The sequence below is a fragment of the Cetorhinus maximus genome, chromosome 3 (assembly GCF_964194155.1).
Source record: "Cetorhinus maximus chromosome 3, sCetMax3.hap1.1, whole genome shotgun sequence".
Taxonomy (NCBI): domain Eukaryota; kingdom Metazoa; phylum Chordata; class Chondrichthyes; order Lamniformes; family Cetorhinidae; genus Cetorhinus; species Cetorhinus maximus.
Window position 1 is genome coordinate 63,104,772 of NC_135881.1, and position 25,117 is coordinate 63,129,888.

Sequence of the window (25,117 nt, forward strand, 5' to 3'; positions counted from 1 at the left end):
GAGCTGTGATGGTGGATACTGCGATGCACTGTGTGTATATGGAGCTGTGAGGGTGGATACTGCGATGCAGTGTGTATATGGAGCTGTGAGGGCATAGTGTGTATATGGAGCTGTGATGGTGGATACTGTGATGCATTGTGTGTATATGGAGCTGTGAGGGCGGCAACTGCGATGCACAGTGTGTATATGGAGCTGTGAGGGCGGATATTACGATGCACAGTGTGTATATGGAGCTGTGAGGGCGGATACTGTGATGCATGGTGTGTATATGTAGCTGTGAGGACACAGTGTGTATATGGAGCTGTGAGGGCGGATACTGCAATGCACAGTGTGTATATGGAGCTGTGAGGGCAAATACTGTGATGCACAGTGTTTATATGGAGCTGTGAGGGTGGATACTGCGATGCACAGTGTGTATATGGAACTGTGAGGGCAGATACTGCGATGCACAGTGTGTATATGGAGCTGTGAGGGCGGATACTGCAATGCAGTGTATATGTGGCGCTGCGATGCACAGTGTGTATATGGAGCTGTGAGGGCGGATACTGCGATGCACAGTGTGTATATGGAGCTGTGACGGCGGATACTGCGATGCGCAGCGTGTACATGGAGCTGTGAGGGCACAGTGTGTGTATGGAACTGTGAGGGCAGATACTGCGATGCACAGTGTGTATATGGAGCTGTGAGGGTCGATACTGCAATGCACAGTGTGTATATGGAGCTGTGAGGGCGGCAACTGCGATGCACAGTGTGTATATGGAGCTGTGAGAGCACAGTGTGTATATGGAGCTGTGAGGGCAGATACTGCGATGCACAGTGTGTATATGGAGCTGTGAGGGCAGATACTGTGATGCACAGTGTGTATATGGAGCTCTGAGGGCAGATACTGCGATGCACAGTGTGTACATGGAGCTGTGAGGGCAGAAACCGCGATGCACAGTGTGTATATGGAGCTGTGAGGGCGGATACTGCGATGCACAGTGTGTATATGGAGCTGTGAGAGCACAGTGTGTATATGGAGCTGTGAGGGCAGATACTGCGATGCACAGTGTGTATATGGAGCTGTGAGGGCGGATACTGCGATGCACAGTGTGTATTTGGAGCTGTGAGGGCGGATACCGCGATGTACGGTGTGGACACGGAGTTGAACTTGTTTGTGTTTTTAATTCTGATACAGAAGCTGGGGGGTCACGTGGGGAGAGGCAGTCATTCCCGCACATGCGCACTGCGCTGCCTGGGGCGGGCTTTCCCTGGCGCTCAGGAAGAGGCAGCTACAATATGGAGGTGTGGGCACTTGGCACTTTCTCCTTCCTCTTTTTCGCCGCAGCTGGTGGCGGTCACGTCACGCTCCGACCACTCACGGGAGGTAAGAGCGCAACCTGCGATTTCGGTCCATTCTGGGTTAGGGTGCGGGTGGGAAACGGCGCGGAGGGATTGGAGGGAGGTCGCGGGGGTGGTAGGGAAAGGGGGCGGGGTTAGGCGATGGAGGAGTCGTAGGGAGAGGGTGCAGAGGAAAGGGCTCGGTGGGGAAAGGAGGGTGTAGGGGGGTGTGGGGGCGTTGGGAGGGAGGGGGTGCAGAGGGTGGGAGGGGGTGCAGAGGGTGGGAGGGGGTGCAGAGGGTGGGAGGGGGCGCAGAGGGTGGGAGGGGGCGTAGGGAGGGGGTGCAGAGGGTGGGAGGGGGCGTAGGGAGGGGGTGCAGAGGGTGGGAGGGGGCGTAGGGAGGGGGTGCAGAGGGTGGGAGGGGGTGCAGAGGGTGGGAGGGGGTGCAGAGGGTGGGAGGGGGTGCAGAGGGTGGGAGGGGGCGTAGGGAGGGGGTGCAGAGGGTGGGAGGGGGCGTAGGGAGGGGGTGCAGAGGGTGGGAGAGGGCGTAGGGAGGGTGGGAGGGGGCGTAGGGAGGGGGTGCAGAGGGTGGGAGGGGGCGTAGGGAGGGTGGGAGGGGTCGTAGGGAGGGGGTGCAGAGGGGAGGACGGGGTGTAGGGAGGGGGTGCAGAGGGGAGGAGGGGGCGTAGGGAGGGGAGGGCTCTGGGGGGCTGGCGTAGGGAGGGGAGGAGGAGGCGTAGGGAGGGGAGGAGGAGGCGTAGGGAGGGGAGGAGGAGGCGTAGGGAGGGGAGGAGAAGGGGGTGTAGGGAGAGGGTGCAGAGGTGGGAGAACGTGTAAGGGGGCGTTGGGAGGGGGCGTAGGGGGAGTGGTCGGGGGGTGTAGGGGGGCATAGGGGGAGTGGTCGGGGGGTGTAGGTGGGCTGAGGGTGTGTGGGGAGAGGGCGCGTAGGTAGAGGAGGCAGTGGGGAGGGAGGGCGGGCGCGGTGGTGAAGGGGGGTTGTAGGGAGAGGGTGCAAGGGGGGAGCGTGGGGGATGAGGGGGGAATGGGATTGTGAGGGATGGGGGCGTGAGAGATGGGGGCGTGAGGCAGGGGGCATGGGGTATGGGGTCGTGAGGCAGGGGGCGTGGGAGATGGGGTCGTGAGGTGTGGGGGATGGGGTCATGAGGCAGGGGGCGTGGGGGATGGGGTCGTGAGGCAGGGGGGCGTGGGGATTGGGGTCGTGAGGCAGGGGGCGTGGGGGATGGGGTCGTGTGGCAGGGGGCGTGGGGGATGGGGTCGTGAGGCAGGGGGCGTGGGGGATGGGGTCATGAGGAAGGGGGTCGTGGGGGATGGAGTCGTGGGGGGTGGGGGTCGTGAGGAAGGGGGGCGTGGGGGATGGGGGGCGTGATGAAGGGGATCGTGGGAATAGGGGGTGTGGGGCTGGGTGTGAGGAAGGGGGGCGTGGGGATTGTGGGTGTCTAGAAGGGGGGGTGGGGATAGGATGCATGAGGAAGGGGGGGGTGGGGATGGGGTGCATGGGGGAGAGGAGGTGGTGGGGGGGCGTAGGGAGCGAGGGAGAGGGCACTTGGGGCATAGAGGGCGCTGACGGGGGCCTAGGGAGAGGGCGCTGGGAGAGAGGTGGGCGTAGGGAGCAGGCGCAGGAGGTGTGTTGGGAGAGGGGAGGGGGTGCGTAGGGAGAGGATGTTGGTGGGGAGGGGTGCGTCGGGGGGAGGGCGCAGGAGGGAGGGGGGTTCGGACGGTGTGCCTATGGAGAGCAGGTGAGGGGGGACAGTGCATAGAGGGAGGGGGGCATAGAGAGAGGGTGCTGAGGGGGTGTGAGAGGGTGCTGAGGGGAGGGTGCAGAGGTGGGAGAGAGAGGGGGAGAAAGAAGGTGGAGAGGGAGGGCGCAGAGGGGGAGAGGGAGGGCACGGGGGGGAGAGAGGGAGGGCGCGGGGTGGGGAGAGAGGGAGGGCATGGGGGGGAGAGAGGGCGGGCGCGGGGGGGGAGAGAGGGCGGGCGCGGGAGAGAGGGCGGGCGCGGGGTGGGGGAGAGAGGGCGGGCGCGGGGGGGGAGAGAGGGCGGGCGCAGGGTGGGGGAGAGAGGGAGGGCACGGGGTGGGGGAGAGAGGGAGGGCACGGGGTGGGGGAGAGAGGGAGGGCACGGGGGCGGAGAGGGAGGGCACGGGGGCGGAGAGGGAGGGCACGGGGGGGGAGAGGGAGGGCACGGGGGGGGAGAGGGAGGGCACGGGGGGGAGTGGGAGGGAGGGCACGGGGGGGTGAGAGGGAGGGCACGGGGGGCAGAGAGGGAGGGCATGGGGGGGGGGAGAGAGGGAGGGCACGGGGGGCGGGGTGGGAGAGAGGGAGGGCACGGCGGGGAGGAGAGGGGGTGCTTTCTACCCTTAAAGTGTATTTTCTCCCTCATTTTTTTTGGGGTCTTCTTCTGTTGGTATTTAAAACTTTCCCAATTCTCTGGCTTACCACTAATCCTTGCCACATGGTATGTTTTTTCTTTCAATTTGATATTATCCTTAACTTCCTTGTTTAATCTAGAATCCTTCTTCCTCACTGGGACATATACTTTATAACTTTGTTGTGAGCCATGAACTATTTTCTTAAACGTCTGCCATTGTTCATCAAATGGTTCATGAGAGAGGGGGCGCCGTTGGGGGAGGGGATAGATGTGGCGCCGTTGGGGGAGGGGAGAGATGTGGCGCCGTTGGGGGAGGTACGAGAGAGGGCACTGTTGGGGGAGGGGAGAGAGGGCGCCCCTGGGGGGGAGGGGGGCAGAGGGCACCGGTGGGGGGGGTTTGGTTGCAAAGGGAGGGCGGGGGTAGAGGATGCTGAAGGGGGGGTGGGGTGGGGGTAGAGGGTGCTGAAGGGGTGGTGGGGTTAGAGAGTACTGAAGGGGGAGCGGGGATGGGGAGAGAGAGTGCTGAGGGGGACGAGCAGGGACGGGGGGGACTGTAGGTTCTGAAGTGGGCAGGGGGAGAGTGCGTGCTGAGGGGTGTGGGGAGAGAGTGGCTGCTGCCGGAGGGGGATAGTGAGTCCTGAGGGGGCGGGGGGGAGAGTGGGTGCTAAGGGGAGCGGGTTGTGGTTGGAGGGGAAGAGAGAGTGCTTTGGCAGCCTTGCGATCTTTTGCAACTTTGTCTTCTGCTCTCATCACCCTCAGCTCTGGGATTCCCTCTCCATACCGCTTTGCCTCTCCACTTCTCATTCCTCCTTTAAGGCATTCCTTAATACAAAACTCTCTAACAAAGCATTTGGTCATCTGCCATAATATTCCCTTTCATGACTTGGTGTCAGATTTTCTTCAAGAATGCTGCTGTGAAGTTCCTTGGGATGTTTTGCTATGTTAAAAGCGCCATATAAATACTAGTTGTATTGTTGAAGTCGCTTTACATGTTTAGCAGCTGAACTGCAGGGTTGTGTGGCAGGAGGCAAGACCCACAGTGAGTCTGCATTGCTGCTGGGTCTTGGCACATGAATATCTTTGTGGGGACACACATACACACACACGGTGTACTCAACAGAGCCTCTTTTACAGTTTTGAGAGTTTTTTTCCAAGGAAATTTATATACACTTTTGCTTATTAACAATTCAGAATAGTGTTTTAAGTAGTGAAACAGTTAACAATATAAGAATTAGAATATTATAATACATTTGATTATTTTTGGTTGGAAGAATGAGGAGAGGCAATATGAAATAAAGGGTACAATTCTAAAGAAGATGCAGAAGCAGAGGGACCTGGAGATTTTTGTGCACAAATCATTGAATGTGGCAAGACAGGTTGAGAAAGGTGTTAATAAGGGATCCTGGGCTTTATAAATACAGGCATACAGTACAAAAACAAGGTTGGAAACCTTTATAACACACTGTGAGGGGTCGAGTAAGAAAAAGAATTACCTGGAAAAACTCAGCAGGTCTGGCAGCATCAGTGGAGAAGAAAAGAGTTGACGTTTCGAGTCCAATGACCCTTCAACAGAACTGTTTTTGTTTTATAACACACTGGTTCAGCCTTATCTGGAGTCTGTCCAATTCTTTAGGAAGGATGTGAAGGCTTCAGAGAGAGTGCAGAAAAGATTTATGAGAATGATTCCAGGATGAGAAACTTAAATTATGCGGATAGATTGGCAAAGCTGAGAATGTCCTATTTGGATTTGAGATGGTTGAGAGGAGATTTAATCTAGGTGCTCCAAAATTATGACAGATCTGGACGGCGTAGTTAGTGAGAAACTGTCCCTGTTGGCAGAAGGCTTGAGAACCAAGGGCTTCATTTTTAGATGATTGGCAAAGAACCAGAAGTGACATGAGGAATAACTTCTTTAGGCAGCGAGTGGGTAGGATCTGGAATACACTGCCTGACAATGTGGTGAAAACAGGTTCAGTTATGGCTTTCGAAAGGGAATTGGATAATTAGCTGAAGAGGAAAGCTTTGCAGGGCTATGGGGAAGTGGAAGTCGGGCTAACTGAGTCATTTACAGAGAGCTGGAAACAGCACAAAACATCATTCGGTCTGTCATATCTGTGTCGGCTCTCTGCAAGAGTAACATACCTAATCCCATTCCCCTGACTTTCTCCTCTTACCCTGTAATATTTTTTCTCTTCAAATAATTTTCCAATTCTCTTTTAAAGGCCTTTATTGAATTGTCACCACACTCTGTGCATTCTAGATCCTAAACACTCGCTGCTTAAAAATGTATTTCCTCATGCTGAGTGTTAGTCTTGTGCTAGTCATGTCACTTACTTTCCAAATATGATATTGTTTTCAGCTCAGTAAATTTGTTTCTCATTAGGCTGCACTGTATCTGAAGGAGAAGTCTAATTGGAGATGGAACTGAAAAAAAACTGTACCAGCAATGCTATCATTTACTTGGAGCATAATCATTTGCAATAAAATGCTATGTGTATAATAAATAAAACAAATGTTTATTATTGAGGAGGGCTGACAGGCTCAAGTGAAAGAATGCAAATTTTAAGAATGGCTACTTGTTGAAGTTTTCAGTTATAAGAAAATAAACCCCGGTTGCCAGATATTTTTTTTCAAATTACACATCCATCATTAAATGTAAATTGTTTAGCATTGATTATAAAGTAGAAAGGAGCATTCAAGTATGAAGTTTCCCAGTCCAGGATTGTTTATTTGAATTATTTGTTGAAACAATTTGAGGATGATTGAGCCCACAGTAGTATAATTTATGTCATTGTTTTAGACTAAGGGTGTTTAGCCTTAAGGAAAATTGTATCTTAACAAAGAGCCACAAGAGATTTGTAATACAGCCCAGGTCTGTGGATCTCCATTGTTATTATTTCTTCAGATGCTTTCTCATTTATGTTCCTTTAGCCGTATTCTAATTCTCTTCTGTTGAAGTGTTCAAACAATTAAAGAGGGAAAACTGCACCTGCTGTTGCTGATTTTTCTTTACTCTTATATAGATTGCTCAGATTTTACAAATACATCTTGTGAACAGTGCTTGGAAAATGTTGATGTAAGTATCACAATTTTATCAATTTTTGCAGGAATATCCTTGAATTTAGTTTGTCTTTACTCGCCTGTGTGAAGGAAAAGTAATTTGCCTCGTTAGTGGTGCGAAAACCCATAATTAGCAGCAGATAACAAGAACAACTTCCAGATTGTTGTTGAGGTCAGCTGTGGCTCAGTCCATAGCACCCTCGCCCTTGAATCAGAGGGTTGTGGGTTCATGTCCCACTCCTGGAAACCAAGAACTGTGATTGTACTTGGAAGAGTTGCAATCTGTGACTGTTGATAACTCGAAAGAGTTTCCAGATTGTTGTTCTCAAGTTGACCTTGGGGTGTGAGGAACTACAACTCCACTTTCTCACAGCCCAGAATTGTCACTCTGTACATATGCTTAATGACGCTGCTCGTTTAATCGGTTAATTTCAATTTTGTAAATTAGTTTGACAGACTCCGTAAATAGCCGTTACAACTTGCAGGACGCTAATTGGCTTTGAAATGGCAAATATTTACAGTTGGTATCTTATTAGATGCCAAGCATGTAATTTTAATTTTGAAGGTAATTTTTCTGTAACAGTAATTTTGAGGTGCTGTGTTTATGTGCTATTGCACAACTGTTTAAAATTACATCTTTTGTTATCTGTAAAAGTTGACTTCTGCAAGTGTTGTTTATCTCAAACTAAAACTTGTTTATGAACAACAGGAACATTTTGAAGAAATGAAATGCCCATTAATCACAGTGGCATTGATTTCACTGAATCTGTCAAATAGCCATTCATTTACTTTTTGACAACTGGCACCTGTTTACTTTTGATGCACACCACTGAATGTAAACAGATTACTTCCATCAATCATAGTGATGTCAGAATTTATCGGCAAGCCTGGAGGATTCTACCAGCTTTCAAGACATTTGCATCATTTACTTGGAGCAGTTGAATTTGCATCAGTTGAAAAGATCAAGTTTCAACAGTAGTCTTGTTTTTATTCAGTCCTACTCATGTTTCCAAGGTGCATTTTATTCAATTATAAAAAGTGATTTGACCACTATTTTAGAAACAATTTTGTGGTCTTTCTCAATCAAGATGCAGAGAATCCCATTGTTTTCTAACATAAGTTTCCCTGCCAATTAAAACCCATCCTTGCCAGCATCCTATACTAGTCATAAGTTGATTCTTTTAGTGTCTGAAGTGAGCTTGCAAATTATTAGCAATATAAATGGATTTGGAAAAGTTTTGGACTGTGGATTTGCATTTTTGGGGATTCTTGTTGTACTATCTAAGGATCTTTAAATATCTTGAAACATCTTTGTTTTTAGCCAAGGTCAGATTTGAAAGAAACTATGTTTGCATTCCATTGCATCTTACAGAAGAATACATCTATTGTCTTAGTGTTCAGATAAACTAGAACAAGGTGACCAAGCACTTTTTTCTTTGAAATTCTTATCCTTGTTTTCAAATCCCTCCTCACCTCTTCCTATCTCTGTCACTTTGTCCAGCCTACAACCTGCACAGCACCAATTCTAACACCTTGTGTATGCCTGATTTTCATTACTCCATCGTTAACAGCTGTGCCTTCAGCTGCCTTGTCCTCTGATCTGGAATTTCCTCTCTAAATTTCTCTCCTGTTAAGACACTCCTTGAAACCTATCTCTTTGACTAAGCTTTTGATCACCTGTCATATCTCCTTATGTGGCTCGGTGTCAAATTATGTTTGATAACACCCTGTAGAATGTTTTACTATGTTAAAGGTAATATATGATGCAAGTTGTTTTTGTGGGCCACACCACCACATCTCATGGAATATCAGGGACTGCATCTAAAGTTTTAAACCTGTGTTTCCATTGAGTTGCATATATCACAGGTTTCTAGCACTTAAGCCCTTTTTTAATCTAAAGGCCCCACGAAATTTGAGCATGACAAAGCAGGATATAAATAAAAATAAGTGCAAATAAGATTGGCTAGCCTAGGCTTTGAGTTGAACAGTCAGAGTTTGGGAACATATGCCACATTTTGGACATGCCTGAATATAATACTTCTGTTTTTAGCAGGACAACTGGTTGGGATATGTAAATGAGACTGTTCTTCATAGAATAAACTATCTTATGAAATCATAACACTGCAGTTCAAGAAAGTGAAATGTGGACAATATTGGAGTGCAGTACATTTTTTAAAAAAGATATGTGCTGTAAATGTAGTTATAGTTACAAGTTAAAGCTCCATACTATTCAGATATTGTAAAAAAAAAGAATGAAATTGAGCAAAAAATAAAAGTACTACATTAGTTCTGAAACTAATTTTTTGAGCTTTGCGATGCTAATTTCTGATCTCACATGAAGTTTTGCTATATAAAGAGTGGATCATGTTATGACTTTAAAAATACTTATTTAACTTAAAACAGTGGTTGTTTTTAAGTATGTAGTTTTGAAAGTGATTTGAATTTTAAATGCAGACCTAAGTAGGTTTATGTTGCAGAGTGGAGTTAACACATAGATTGTTATTGTAAAAAAGTCTGCATTTTGCAGGATCATGATTGAGAGCATTTTGGATAACTTTAACACACATTTTGAACTCTTGTCTTCCAGTGTCTCTGGTGTTTTGTTGATCAGCGTTGTATGAAATACCCTGTTGAAAGTATAATTCCACCTAGTTCAATATGTCCTTTACGCCAAGCTCGTTGGGGAGTTTGCTGGGGTAAGAGCTTAACGTGCATTTTGCACTTATCTAATCATTTGGTAAGACTTTAAAATGAATGGAATTTCTTTTTATAAGTGTAAACTCTGCAGAAGACCAGATACTGTTCCTCAGTTAGATGTGATTATTGTTCTGGTTTCTGTCTGACAATATCTGAAGTATAATCAAACTGTTGGAATAGTAGTTTGAATTTTTTTTTAAATTATTTGTTGGTGGATGTAGGTGTTGCTGGCTGGGCCAACATTTATTGCCTATCCCTAATTGCACTTGAGAAGATGGTGGTGAGTTGCCATCTAGTTCCAAATCAGGGTGGTGTGTGGCTTGGAGGGGAGCTTGCAGGTCATGGTGCTCCCATGCATCTGCTGCCCATGTCCTTCTAGGGGGTCGAAGTCATTGGTTTAGAAAGTGCTGTTGAAGGAGCCTTGGTGAGTTGCTGTATCTTGTAAATGTCTCACACTGCTGCCCATGTGCGCCTGTGGTGGAGGGAATGAATGTTGAAGGTGGTGGATGGGATGCCAATCAGGTGGGCGGCTTTGTCCTGGTTGGTGTCAAGCTTCATGATTGTTGTTGGAGCTGCACTCATCCAGACAAGTGGAGAGTATTCCATCACACTCCTGACTTACACGTTGCAAATAGTGGACAGGCTGTGGGCAGTCAAGAAGTGAGTTACTCGCCACAGAATTTCCAGACTTTGACCTGCTCTTGTAGCCAACTTGGTTATGTGGCTGGTCAAGATCAGTTTCTGCTCAGTGGTAATCCCCACGATGTTGGTAGTGGGGAATTCAGCAATGGTAGTGCCATTGAATGTCATGGGGAGATGGTAGGATGACCTGAGGTACTCCTACAGTGATGAGCCGCTTACAACCCAAGCCTGGATATTGTCTATGTCTTGTACATGGACAAGGAACGGCTTCAGTATCTGAGGAGTTTTGAATGGTGCTGAATATTGTGCAATCTTCAGTGAATATCCCCACTTCTAACCTTATGATGAAGAGAAGGTCATTGATGAAGCACCTGAAACTGGCTGGGTCTAGCACACTGTCCTGAGGAACTCCTGCAGTGATGTTCTGGGACTGATATGATTGGCCTCCAACAACCACAACCATTTTCCTTTGTGCTAGGTATGAATCCAAACAGCGGAGAGTTTTTCCACTGATTCTCATTGATTTCAGCTTTGCTAGGGATCCTTGATGCCACACTTGGTCAAATGCTGCCTTGATGGCAAGGGCAGTCACTCTCACCTCACCTTGGGAGTTCAGTTCTTTTGTCCATGTTTGAACCAAGGTTGTAATGAGGTCAGAAGTTGATGGCCTTGGCAGAACCCAAACTGAGCGTCACTGAGCAGATTATTGATGGGTCAGTGTTGTTTGATAGCTCTGTCGATTACCCTTTCAATCGCTTTGTTCACTGAGAGTAGGCTGATGGGGCAGTTATTGGCTGGGTTAGATTTGTCCTGCTGTTTGTGATTAGCAGGATCCAATTTGGTAAGTCTTGGTTAAGGATTTTTATTTCAACTAGAGTTAGTAATTTTTAACTCTTTTGGGCTTGTTGCCTGAATGTGGGTGTCATTGACAAGGCTGGCATTTAATGCCTATTCTAGCTGCCATTGGTGGGTTGCCGCCTTGAATCGTTACAGTCAATGTGGTGAAGACGCTATCAGAATGGAATATGTTACCTTTGTAGCAGATGCAACTGAGTGGCTTGCTAGGCCTCTTCAGAGGCCCATTAAGAGAGAACTACTTTAGTGTGGGATAGGAGTCACATAAAATGGAATTCCCTGGATTAGACTTTTTCACTACTATTCCAGTTACATAACCCCTGTTGTACTGTATTCAGATTATTAGTGTTAATTTATTAGTAAATATTTTGTCAATACCATGATGTACCGTTCTTTCAAATATGAAATAATGGCGGGTGGGGGGTGGGGGGTGGGGGGGGGGGAGTTTTAACATGGGTGCGTGGGTGGGGGGAATAAATGGACAAAAATTCTGAGCTCCAGAGGAAGCCAACTCCAACTTGCTGACCTCCTGAGTTTTACTGAGGTGGGACAAAGGACAGGTAGCCAATCCATTCCCAAGAGGCAGCTGGTGTTTTTTAAGAGGCTGGAAGCCCAGATTTAATCGTTGAAAGTTTTAGAATGGCCAACTGGCTTTCCCAGGCCTCAGGAAATCTAAAGGCTGCAGTGAGGTGAGGACAGCCTCTGGGAGAAAGCAAGTTCCTTTGCTTTACTCCTTGTAGGTAAGGAAGAGGAAGAGTGCTTCCTTCTGATCTCCTAAGCCTCCCACACCCGCAATGGGATCAAAACCCTGCCTGGGGGCATGGATCGGCTCTACCTGATCCTGCGGCCTACCCTGGAGTGCTCCATGCCTAACTGGAAGGCATGTTTGTCAATCAAGGAGCCTGTCAAGGCCAAAGGTCACATGCTGTGGAGTTAAAACTCCACAATATGTGCGAAAACCTGTACTTTGGGGTTTCCTGTGAATTAACAGAAGCCCCCACCCTGCCCTGTGTCTCCCAGCACTTTGGCAAGTAGAAGCTCCTCCCATGATTTGTACTGCACTTGATTACATAAGTACTTTAGGTAATGTGGAAGTTAAACTTGGACTTTTTTGCAGCGTTCCTTCTAATATTTGAAAACTGGATTAGGATTTTGAAGGTGTGCATTAAATTCAAGGAGGGGGAAGCTTTATGGTTGAGTTGTTTAGGCACTGACATTTTAGCTCTGCATTAAGCCCAGACTATTAGGTACCAAGTCTACTCTAATTGTTGGTGTTAAGTTTTACAAATAGCCAGTTCATAGACATATGTAGGATGCAGACCTATCTATCTAATTTAGTGACTGACTTCTCTTATGCATGTCTCCTTTCCTACCCACCTCTCTCTTGCCCTCCCCGGCTATTTCTTGACCCCTGTGCTTTTCTGACCAACACTGCCCCCTTGCCCCTCCCAACACACACATACACACACACTCACTGTCTCTCTCTCTAGCTCCCCTCCCTTATCTCTCTTCTATTCTTCTCCCCATTTATATGAAGCCCAGGGAGGGTGTGCTAATTGAAATAAATTACCAGCTGGTGTCCTGCTTCTCCTTTGCAATCACTTAAATCAGTCAGTTAACGTTTTTCATGTTCCAGGGAGCTGTAGTGACTGAAGGTAGAGATTGCTTGAGCACAGGAAATTTGGAATTACTGATTTTACCAGCTGCAAACGATGAATAGGCCAGGTACCACATTCTGGCAACAAACCCCAGGCTAAGACAAGTTTCTCGGATGGTGGAGCATTCCCTATTCTTTCCACCACTTCAAAGTTTGTGGATATGTCGGTACCTTTGTCAGGAGACTGACAGATGCAGATATTAGTTTGTATGCTGGAGATTAGGCTTTCTTCACTGATTAAGCCTCGTCAAATATTTACAGTTAAAATTTGGATCTAGTTCAATCCACAATTATTTTGTGGTATGGTTGGAATTTTACACGCACTATTTCCTCCTCAAGAACCTAATTTGATACAAGATCCTGCATTTAGCTGAATGAGGAGGGTAAACTAGTCTCTTAGTGGCCTATGCTGTACACCATATTATAGACTGTGTTAGCAGCCCTAATATGGGACAAGCCCAGGGAGCTCATTTTGCAGTACAGTGAAATAGAAGTGAAGTTTGAAGGTTCAGAGATAATCTTTCACTTTGTAGGCAATGTTAACTAGGCTCCCGGATCTTAGGCATGCAGCAGGATGTCAGATGAATGCCCACTACTGTAGCTGAGTAATAAAATGTATTCAAATATTTTTGTTTCTAAAGCTGATGTGCCCAGTAAAATTCAACTTTTTGCTTTCAATGTTATTTAAAGATTTAGATCTTGCCTCATAAAAGATATTCATAGTTTGATGATGCGTTCTACTGATCACTTTCAGAAGGGGTGGTAATTTAAATAGAATTCAGAATGGAAATATTATGTATGCATTCACATAAGAACCATATAGCATTTCAGAGTAACGGTGCTTCTGAATACATACAGACTGCTTTAAATGCACTTCAGGAACAATGTCCAGAAATCCTTCAAACACTAATCTTGCAGATTGGTCCTGTTGCTATTCTTGAAGGATTTTGAATTCAATCTCTTCATCCTGTTTATAAGTAATACAGTAACAAACATACTCGTGAGTGTGTGTGCGCAAGAGAGGGGGAGAGAGAGTGTGCGCGGGCAGGAGAGGGGGAGAGGGAGTGTGCGCGGGCAGGAGAGGGAGAGAGGGAGTGTGCGCGGGCAGGAGAGGGAGAGAGGGAGTGTGCGCGGGCAGGAGAGGGAGTGTGCGCGGGCAGGAGAGGGGGTGTGCGCGGGCAGGAGAGGGGGTGTGCGCGGGCCGGAGAGGGGGTGTGCGCGGGGGCCGGAGAGGGGGTGTGCGCGGGGGCCGGAGAGGGGGTGTGCGCGGGGGCCGGAGAGGGGGTGTGCGCGGGGGCCGGAGAGGGGGTGTGCGCGGGGGCCGGAGAGGGGGTGTGCGCGGGGGCCGGAGAGGGGGTGTGCGCGGGGGCCGGAGAGGGGGTGTGCGCGGGGGCCGGAGAGGGGGACGGCACGCGGGGGCAGGAGAGGGGGGACGGCACGCGGGGGCAGGAGAGGGGGGACGGCGCGCGGGAAGGGGGGGGGGCGACGGCGCGCGGGAAGGGGGGGGCGACGGCGCGCGGGAAGGAGGGGGGGGGCGACGGCGCGCGGGAAGGTGGGGGGCGACGGCGCGCGGGAAGGAGGGGGGGGCGACGGCGCGCGGGAAGGAGGGGGGGCGACGGCGCGCGGGAAGGAGGGGGGGGGCGACGGCGCGCGGGAAGGAGGGGGGCGACAGCGCGCGCGGGGGGGGGGAGCGGCGGGGGGGGGTTTGCTCGAGAATGAGGGGACGGAGTAGGTGTGACAGTGCATGTGCGCGAGAAACAGGGAGAAGTGGGAGTGAAAGTGCACATGTGAGGAATAGGGAGGAGTCAGCATGTGCCTGGCCCACTCCAGTCTCAGGATTCCCAATGTCTCAGTGGGTGGGCATGTGTGAGTAAACGCTGAGACTGGGAGTGAGCCGAAGCCCCACACACTCTCGCTCTTACACTCTAATCGCCATTTTTATTAATTACTCTTTATAATTATCAATTTATTGTTTTGACATTGCTTTATTTTTACTCAGCAAGTTGTTTCTTTTCTTCCTACTCATCTTTTTTTTGAAATTCATGTATCTTTCTGAAATCTGCTCATCGGTCTCGTGAGTGAGGGGAAAAAAATGGAAATGTGCCCCCCCTCTGGTAACGCAAAAAGGTTGGACGGGCCTGGTTTAGATAATGGCATAGCCCAGTCTTACCATAGCACGAGCAAACCACTTGAATTGAGAAGAAATTGTGTTTCATAAGACAAGCAAGTATTTTTTAAATAAACTGATGTACCGTTCTTGCCCCTTTCTCCTTTGAATTATCTATTTAATCCAGTGATAAGTAAATAACACAACAGAGCACGTTAATGAAATAATTTTCGCAGCATGTTTTTAATAAATATAGGAAGACACCAGATGGCAGCACTGCACTTAAAAAAATAATCAAACTTGCAATCTTGGAAACAACATCACCATTACCAATTCTGTTTGCTATTCTTAACCTCTACAAAATAGGTTTCAGAGGCTTTTAATGATCCAGTGTCTTCCTGAAGTGAGTCAGTTGGATTTCTTTGGCTCAGAACAGAGGGCAACCAAACATATCAATATTTTCAACTTGATGGGCATATTTTTAAATGTGGGAAAACTGGGATCAGGCTTGTCCAAGATTAACCTCACTGGGATCGTAACAAAAGTAACCCAGTTTGTATATTTTAGCATAAGTTGGTCTTGTTTGTATCCATGGTATTCTATAGCCAAATAAAAGAACAAACATGATTGAATTCATTAATATATGGCTAATTATCAGGTGGGTCAGGAGAAGGTGATAGACCTTCAAGTGATTTATATAATATGACAAAAAGAAGTAGAAAATATTAGAAGCACACAGCATTGAAAGTAAAAGATAAATTCATATTTCATAATACCTTTCACGTTCTGATTTTTATTTAGGATGTTTTCAGTTTGGGTTTTCTTTACCAATACGAATTGATGAAGTAGTAAGGGTGGAGCTTATAATCTGCAGTAGTTGGGGTACAGCAGTGCACCTTCAGATTCCCACTCACCTAATCTGAGCCCAGTCACTTTGTGGATGGGGCGAGCACAACAAAGGTATTTCAGACTATGGTGCAGAGGAGAAATTGAAAGTACAGTCAAAAGAGGCCACTTTTGTGCGTCTTTTAGCAGTTGATTCAGGGGCTTATTGCGAGGGATCTCAGAGCAGATTGACTGAACATTGTCTCAGAAGTGAAAAATGTGTATTATTGGACATATAGTTTTTTTTATAGTATTTCCCATCTCCTCTAAGGCACTGGAATTAGAGTGACACTGGCATCTGTGGATGGGACTCAAATATCTGTGGAGCAATATTATAATAAGTAATATAAGTAAATCTCAGAACTTGCTTTGCATATTTAAGATACAGTTTTTCATTCACCTTCTTGATCAATATTTTAAAATTGCAACAAAACCGATTCAAGAATCTTGTCCTTTTTGTCTTCTCACTCCATGCAGACTCTGTACCCTTTAAGCATCTATTGTAGGTTGGTTTCTTATACTTAGTTTATAGTTATGAACAGGCAACAAATTACTATAGAAAAATCACAGATTTGTTATGGTGTAGAAGAAGGCCATTCGGCTCAGCATGTCTGCACTGACACTCAGCATTTTAACTTAGTGCCAATCTCCTGCCTTTTCCCCGTAACCCTGCACATTGTTTCTATTTAAATAATCACTCAATGCCCTCTAGAATGTTTCAATTTCCACTCGGAAAGAAAAATGTTCTTTGTTTAGCTCTCATTTAAAGTCAATCGCTGAACATACAATCCATTGGATCTATTCAGAAAAGACTAAATATTAAAATCCAAATATTTGGTGATGGATGAAACTGTTGTATTGGATGTCCAATTGCTACTGTCTGATCATTCCGATTATTTTCCTTTTGGTTTAATAATTGAACTGTTAACTGAATCTCCTGACCATATTAAAATTAAAGAGACAGAGAAAGCAGATGTACATAGAGCAACATGCAAATTATGTACTTCTCCTAACCTGTCCTCACCATGCCCTAGTGTGTTGGTTTGTTATCAGTCTACCTCTTTCCTTACCCTCACATTCACAATATTCTGGTTTTATTTCTGAACATAAACAAAGTAAGATATCATGAAAATCCTGCTGGATTTCGTGGCAGGCACAACCAAAACCAAAGGAGAATCACTTTGACACTATTGAAGTCAAAGGAAATGAAATCAATGGCAGATCCCATAATTGAAAGCATGATCAAGTACTGAAAACAAAATGTTGGAGCACATGAAGCATGATGATCAAAAATAGTTTATGATGACTAAGGTGCTGAGTTACACTTGCCCTACATTCTGCTAATCTTATTTTTCTGCAGTGAACTTTGAATCCTTGATTATTGCAATATCTGTGGTTGGGCTACTCATTCTGCTTCCTTTGGTGTGCTGCTGCTGTTACTGCTGTTGCAAGAAGAAAGCATGTTGCTGTTGCAAGAAGAAACCCCACAGGTAATTGTCTTTTTCAAAATATTCTGAGCGTGTAATTTTGTCTAGTTTGAGTCATGAAAACCCAGGCAGCATTTAAGAACAGAATGCTGGAACAGAAATGCCAACATATTGTCTACTGTTAAAAATACATTAAACCAGTGGGCAGCATCTGAATTTATTTTTATTTATTTCAGGCTAAACAACTTTGAAAGAGGCAGAATGATGTCAGTATTGAGGACCAAACTTGCTAATTTAATGTTGATAAACCATCTAAATGAAACTCCTGATGACCTATTTTTTCATAATAGGATCATAAACACACCATATAAAAAGCATCCCCAAGCACAGTCATCCTATTACAAAGCTGAAATTGAGTTTATAAGTCTTCTAAATAGTCAACTTTTGTGAAAGACCTTACTGAAAAGTCTGGTTTCATCAGATGTGCCAAAAATGTATGGTTCAATACATTTGATAATTGATTTGTTGCAAAAGCAGAAAATTGTATATGTACTTTTTAAAAAAAAATTATAATATTCAGTTGAACAGTTTTCACTATGTGCTGGCTTAATTGCATGTTCAATGGATCACTAGAATAGCACAAATATGTACTACAAAACTCAATAGAGCAACATGGTGTGGGTCCAGTGCACATTACTTAGATTTTGTATATACAAATGCTCAGTCCAACTTAAAATGAACATTTAAGTGTCCTTTCGAGTTGCTTTACAAGCAGGTTGAAAAGAAAAAACTGGTGGGTGAATCATCTAGGGTCAGTTTCAAAACCGAACTCTTATCATTCTTCAATTGGTGCAGTAATTCAAATGGGGAATATAAAACTAGGAGGAGAAGAGGGCAAAGGACAGACTTGAGTAAAATTATCCCTACCAGAACTGTGGTCCAGCAATTGTTCCTGGATGTTAACTAGTTTTGTATTTTCTGCCTCTTTTGCCAGTTGCTAATGCTGTAAATTGTTTCATTTTTTTTCTACCCTCATTCAGCTGTCCCTCGTTTCCCCAGCTGGCTCAAATGGAAAGAACAATACATTCCTTAAGTGAAATTTCCCTGCAACCTCTTGGCAAAGACCTTATATGCTTTCCTCAGATTTATTTTAATTCAAGGAAACCAGCAGGCTCTAGTGCAGGCAATTATCTCTTTTAAGGTGGACCATGAAACACTGCCTGCCTCCAGTCCCTCTGCTGTTGAAAGAAATCCTTTTCACTTTTTGTCACCCCTTGACTCAATTTACTCTAGTGAATTTCTTGCCAGCCTCTTGAGATCTGCCTTTCATAAGTTGAAACTTGTCCACTATCCTTTCCTATTGTGTTGTATCTTATCCTCTAAATCCTACTCCCATTCAAATACTTAGTGTCATTTACAAATCCCTCCATGGTTTACTCTGCCTGTAACCTATTTCAACTGTGTTCCAGCACACTCCCTTAACTCTTCTAGCTCTGGCCACCCCCTCTATATTGCCACCTCTCTCCCCACCTTCAATAGTGTCTTCAAAAATCTGTGTCTTGAATCTTGCTTTTGTTACCAATTCTAACCACTGCTCATTGTCTTTTTTTTCTTTTCACCTTTGTGAAATGGCTGGGAAGTTTAAAATTCTTTAAAGAAGCAGCTTATTGAGAAGAGGTTAAGTACATATATATGGGTCTTTTAGACAAAGTAAACGGGATAATTTTTTTCCCACAGTAGGAAGGGTCAGTAACCTAAGGGCACAGGTGTAAGATAATTGGCAAAAAAATACATTTTTTCAATGCAGTGAGTTATAATGAAAGGGCCTCTTTATTCATCCAAGGAATGTGAGCATCGCTGGAAAGGCCAGCATTTATTACCTATCCCTAATTAACCTTGGGTAGATGATGCTGAGGCGCCTTCTTGAACCACTGCAGTCTGTGTGGCGTAAGTACACCCGCAGGGCTGCTAGGTTGGAGGTTCCAGGATTTTGACTTAGCAACGATGAGGGGACAGTGATATATTTCCAAGTCTGGATGGCGTGTGACTTGGAGGGGAACTTGCAGGTGCTGGTGTTGTTCCCTTGTGCCTGCTGCCCTTGCCTTTTAGGCGCTAGAGGCCATTGGTTTGGGAGGTTCATTTTGTGGATAATGCACACTGCAGCAATAATGTGCCAGATGTGGAGGGAGTGAATGTTCAAGATGGTAGGTGAGGTGCCAAACAATAGGCTGCTCTGTCCTAGATGGTGCTGAGCTTCTTGAATGCTGTTGGAGCTATACTCATCCAGACAAGTGGAAAGTATTCCATCACACTCCTGACTTGTGCCTGTTCCTGCTGGATAGGCTTTGGGGGGCCAGGAAGTGGGTAAATAATTGGCCAGATTGAATTTGTCATGCTTTTTGTGGATACCTTGACAATTTTCCACATTGCTGGGTTGATGCTAGTGTTGGCTCATGCGGCAGCTAGCTCTGATACCACAGCCAAGATGTTTTCAGAGGCTATAACCTTTGCTCTGTCCAGTGCGCTGAGCCGTTTCCTGACAGCCCGTAGATTGACCTAATTTGGCTAATGATTGGCTTCTTTGGTGGTGGGGACCTCAGGAGGAAACAAAGATGGGTCATCAACTAGGCACTCCTGGCTGACAATGGTTGCAAACACATCAGCCTTGGCTCTGCGCGCGCGTGTTGGGCTCTGCCATCATTGAAGTTGGGGGATGTTCCTGGAGCTGCCTCCTCCTCTTAGTTGTTTAATTGTCTACTACCATTCATGACAGAATGGACTTTGATCTGATCTGTGTGAGCAGCTTAATCAAACCTCTTGATGCACTTCAGTTTTTTGTCACATTCCCTCGAATGTTTAATCTTAAAACATCTGGGAATTAAAAATGGGAAGAATACTGAAATTAGCTCTTAGTCTAAACATTATAGCCTTGTTCGTTTTGTCTCTAGCTATTTAAACTTAAGTAGCAAAAATAGGTACATTATGCTAAAATGAGTACTACCAAAATGAATTTTGCCTATAAAAGATCAAAAGCATAATTAGAAATGTAAATTATTTACCAATTTATTTCTCATAGTCATGATGAAGTGGAAGTGAGACTGGCCAAGCAGCAAGAGGAGAGAATGCAACAAAGGGAGGAAAGGTAAGTGAGGATACAATTTAGCATTGGATATGTAATTTTATTTTAATTTCCTGAATTTTTGCAAATGGTAATTGAGAATTTTTTTCTCTCTTGCCCTTGCACTCTGCCCTGTCTCTTGAGTTTGTTTCTCTTTTTTTCTATCCTTTTTGACTGCTGGGCTGACATGCTGCAGTAGGGAAAGGAGTTACAAACATCTGCGGACTGAATTTAGGGTGGCAGTTGTGAGAAAAGTTTATTCATGCTTTCCCCCCCGCCCCCTACCTTCAATTACTCATGTTAAGAGCTGCCATTTACTTCTTATGTCTCCTATACCTTCACTTTCCCACAACCTCCAACCTTTCCTATCACCCCCTAACTCCCCACCTCCTCTTCTAACTATCCATATTCATTCTTGCTCTGCTGTTGCTTGCCTCACCCTTAACCCTTCATCCTCAGTGCCACTTATTCTCCTACCAAGTGCAGGTAGTGAGAGGCAAAAGGTTCCTTACATGCTTTTCCTATCTATTACCCTTTCAAAATTTAACTTTGTATTACTCTAATTTGATATTTAAAATATTCTATATTTTCACACGGACGTACAAATCCTTAATCCTCTGCTCCCAGTGTGAACATTGCATGCAAGCGATCAAAATGGGAGCACCACTCAGCCCTCTGGAGTGATGATGAGCTTTTGTTATTAAATGTGGGATCAGGAGGAGCATTCCTGCATCTCCAGGCTCCACATTCAGGTCAGTAAATGTGAAATCTTCCAATTTAGGTTGCTCCAAACACTGGCTTTACTGAGTACAGCTGGTTCTGGCACTGGCTCCCAACTCTAAATCTCTCAGGGAATACCAGTCTTGAAGTGGGAACCTTAAACAGGCATTAGGCCCCTTATTTGCAAATGCTCAGAGCCTAACCTGTTTCAGGCCTGGGTAAAGAATGCCTACTTCCTCTTCTAAACTGGGACACGGCGCAGTTCCAGATGGGCATGCGCACATTCTTCCTGCCGCCCACATTGGAGGGGGCCTAGTGGGTCAATTAACCCCTTTAAAAATGGGCACTGTGCAGGTTTATTTATAAATCAAATTTAATGGAAAAATCTGTGACATTTTTGAATTTATTTTGTTTAAACTTGAACATTTGCATTTTCAGTTACAAAAATATCTTGTAGAAGAAAAATTTGCAGTTGAAAGGTACAAAAAAATGGCAACTATTGTGTGACACAGCTGTAATTATCTTTATCAATGGAAATTCCTATCAGAGCACCACGTACTGGCATAACAGATGTTATTGACATATCAGAGTTATCATCGGAACTTTCAATGAAACTCATGGCCCATGTACCAAATTTAATATCTAATAGATTTTTTATTTCTCCAGAATAATAATTTTGCCTATGTTGAAGAAAAGCCTACAGTTGAATTTAGCTAATGTTTCATTTAAGGCTTCTTTTGAGAGTCAGTTATTCATATAAGGGCCATTTGTGAATACTGAGTCATCAATTTCAGTGCATGGAGGTACTAAATTAATCAAATTGCTATACTTGACATGTTTTCATTAAGTTCAGTTATCCTTCATGCAGAAAATGCACTAGGTCTGCTGGCTTCTTGATCTCATCTCTCCCTCCTCTGGATTTTTGTGCGTACATATTTCCTTAAAAATACTGTTCTCAATGTTCTTTCAGTACTTATTCAGATTTCTTGGAACTGGGGAGGGAGAGAACTGACCGCCAAGGGAAGTATTATTTATATAATGTGATTACAGTGTTACAAGAGGGAATATTGTGATGTCTTAATGAAAGATGCCTTCTGGAGATTTTGCCCTTCTGCTTTTCTTATTAGCAACTTAGTTCCTATTATGCTTGCTGCTGCTCAAGAATAAAGAAATCTTAAAAAGGTCAATTGTTATTTTCAAAATAGCCTTTTCATTGGCTGCATCCAATGTTTTAAAATTAGTTAAGGATAACCTGACCAATTACTGCCCCCATCAGCCTATTCTCGATCATCAGCAAAGTGATGGAAGGGGCCATCAACAGTGCTACCAAGTGGCACTTACTTAGCAATAACCTGCTCAATTTGGGTTCTGCCAGGGCCACTCAACTCCTGACCTCATTACAGCCTTGGTCTAAACATGGACAAAAGAGCTGAACTCCCGAGGTGAGATGAGAGTGACTGCCCTTGACATCAAAGCAGCACCTGACCAAGTGTGGCACCAAGGAGCGATACCAAAACTGAAGTCAGTGGAAATCAGGGGAAAACTCTCCACTAGTTGGAGTCGTAGCACAAAGGAAGATGGTTCTGGTTGTTGGAGGTCAATCATCTCAGTCCCAGGACATCACTGAAGGAGTTCCTCAGGGTAGTGTCTGAGGGCCAACTGTCTTCCACTGCTTTATCAATCTTTCCCCCATCATAAGGTCAGTAGTGGGAATGTTCACTGTGCAAAGTTCAGTACCATTCATGACTCCTCAGATACTGAAGCAGTCTATGTCAATATGCCACAAGACCTGGACAACATGCAGGCTTGGGCTAACAGGCGGCAAATAACATTCACGCCACACAAGTGCCAGGCAGTAACCATCTCCAGTGAGGGAATCCAACCATCTCCCCATGACATTCAATGGCATTACCATTGCTGAATCCCCCACTATCAACTTCCTGGGGGTTGCGCTTGACCAGAAACTGAATTGGAACAGCCATATAAATACTGTGGTTACAAGAGCAGGTTAGAGCCTGGGAATTCTGCAGTTAATAACTCACCTCATGACTCCCCAAAGCCTGTCCATCATCTACAAGGCACAAGTCAAGGTTGTGTGAAATACTGTCCACTTGCCTGGATGAGTGCAGCTCCAACAACACTCAAGAAACTCAACACCATCCAGGACAAAGCAACCCGCTTGATTGGCTCCCTTTCCACCACCTTCAACATTCACTCCCTCCACCACCAAAACACAGTGGCAGCAACGTGTACCATCTAGAAGATGCACTGCAGCAACTTACCAAGGCTCCTTTGACAGCATCTTTCAAACCTGCGACCTCTACCACCAAGAACCCCACCACCTGCAAGTTCCTTCCTAAGCCACACACCATCCTGACTTGGAACTATATTGCCGTTCCTTTGCTGTTGCTGGGTCAAAGTCCTGGAACTCCCTTCCCAGCAGCACTGTGGGTGTATCTACATCACATGGACTGCAGCAGTTCAAGAAGGCAGCTCACCACCACCACCTTCTCTAGAGCAATTAGGGATGAGCCATAAATGTTGGTCTAGCCAGTGGCGCCCACATCCCATGAAAGAATAAAAAAATTTGGATTAGGGCATGGTTAATTTTCATATTTCTCTTCAGAATACCATCTGTGACAATTGAGCATTACTTCTTATTGTAAGATTCGAGCTGTTTGAATTGGGGCAGCATTTTTAAAAAGCTTCAAAGTACTGGAAAGGCAACGGCACAAATTTTGCAGTCAACAGTGAAGGAATGGGACTCCTCATTCACAATGTTTACAACTGCCCACAGGCATTATGTGGGCATTTGCACAACAACTTATAATGCATAGAGCTCCTTTACAGCTTGGCATCATCTACATGACTCTGCAGTGTGAGTAAGGTAAGCAACAGCATGTAACTTTAACCAATCAGAATGATGAATCCTCACTGAGGCACACAGATGGAAATTTTAACCCCAACCCCAAAACGGGTGGTTTAGGCCCAAAGGGATGTTCTAATGTAAAACTCTCCAAGCCCAAACCCAACCTAACTTGAACCCACTGCTTTTGATTTTAGTGGATGTCCAACTACCACCATGCCAACCACCCAAGCCGTGATCTCACATAAACCTGGCCTCTCGCATCGCCTCCCCAACGTGCCTCTCCAGTCTCACCCTCCCTTTTCTGAACTGCCCAGCTGCAAACTCCAATCTTTGCCCTCTCCGCCCCTCATGCTTCTGACAATCTTCTCTGATTCTCCACCCCTTAGCTGCTTATTTCGGGGAAAAAGCTGACAAATTGCTCAAAATTTTGCATCTATTCAAATGAATGAAGGAAATTTGTGGGTAGCACTTCTGGAATGTTCTGATGCACACAAGTGGGCAGTTGAAGCTTCCCACTAGTAAGATGCATTTGTAAAATTGTTCTTATGATCTTTCTTAAAATAACATCTAAAAATATAGGCAATCAAAAGAGAACCATTATACTTGAAACGCAAGAAGCAAATTGCCAAATTTGGGATTTTTAAAATCCTTCCACAAAAAAAAACTGGAAAAAATGGAGTTACTTCTAATTGTGATTTTAAAATGCAGTTTTTAAATGCTTTAAAAATGGGTAATTAAGGCACTATTGTCTTGGCTTTGACTCCAGAAAGTATTGATTTAGCTTGGCTCAACAGTCGAAAAACATGCTTCACTCCTTTTAGTTACCTAAACAGAGGTAAGGTGGAGGATTGGAGAGAGCTTCGTTTTGAAGCTGTGAAGGCTATAAGGCTTGTGAAAGGTAAAGTAGGCTTCCACTGAGGCAGGAAGGCTAAAAATTCTAGAGGACGCCACTTGCTGTACAATTAGCTTTCTAGTGCCTGTAGAGCAATCCACTCATATCATAAACCTGGTAGTCATAACATCATGTTGCTCTGCCTGGTGATGATAAAGTCAGTCAGATGCCAGATTTTAGATCTTGGGTGCATCCGATTATTTTTCTTCTTTGCCTTCTGTCTAAAAATGTTGATGGGTGTATTCCAGCATGTGCAAAGACGCAGGAGAAGCATGCAATTGCTGTTTCATTTCCCCACAACTTGCTTTGCCAAGACACCATTCTAAGCCTGGTAGTCAGCTCCTACTCTTGCATCGAAGTCCCCCTCACAATGAGCTTGCCCTCTTGTTGAGTATTTATAATACCTCTGTCCAGGCCCCACAGAATTTGTCTCTGATATCCTCAGGATTAGTCATTCAAACTTCTTGCGATTCATACTTA

The 25,117-nt window shown here is 45.4% G+C and overlaps 1 protein-coding gene across 1 annotated transcript in view; it reads left to right on the forward strand.

Annotated features, from left to right (window-relative positions):
- Window positions 1–238: 238 nt before the first annotated feature.
- Window positions 239–25,117, forward strand: part of LOC144678685 (pituitary tumor-transforming gene 1 protein-interacting protein-like) — a 92,947-nt gene continuing 68,068 nt past the window's right edge. The window contains exons 1-6 of the mRNA XM_078538474.1: window positions 239–260; window positions 1,178–1,366; window positions 6,732–6,784; window positions 9,356–9,464; window positions 16,972–17,101; window positions 20,115–20,180. Coding sequence (XP_078394600.1) covers window positions 254–260; window positions 1,178–1,366; window positions 6,732–6,784; window positions 9,356–9,464; window positions 16,972–17,101; window positions 20,115–20,180 — 554 coding nt within the window. The 5' untranslated portion in view covers window positions 239–253. The remainder of the gene's footprint in view (window positions 261–1,177; window positions 1,367–6,731; window positions 6,785–9,355; window positions 9,465–16,971; window positions 17,102–20,114; window positions 20,181–25,117) is intronic.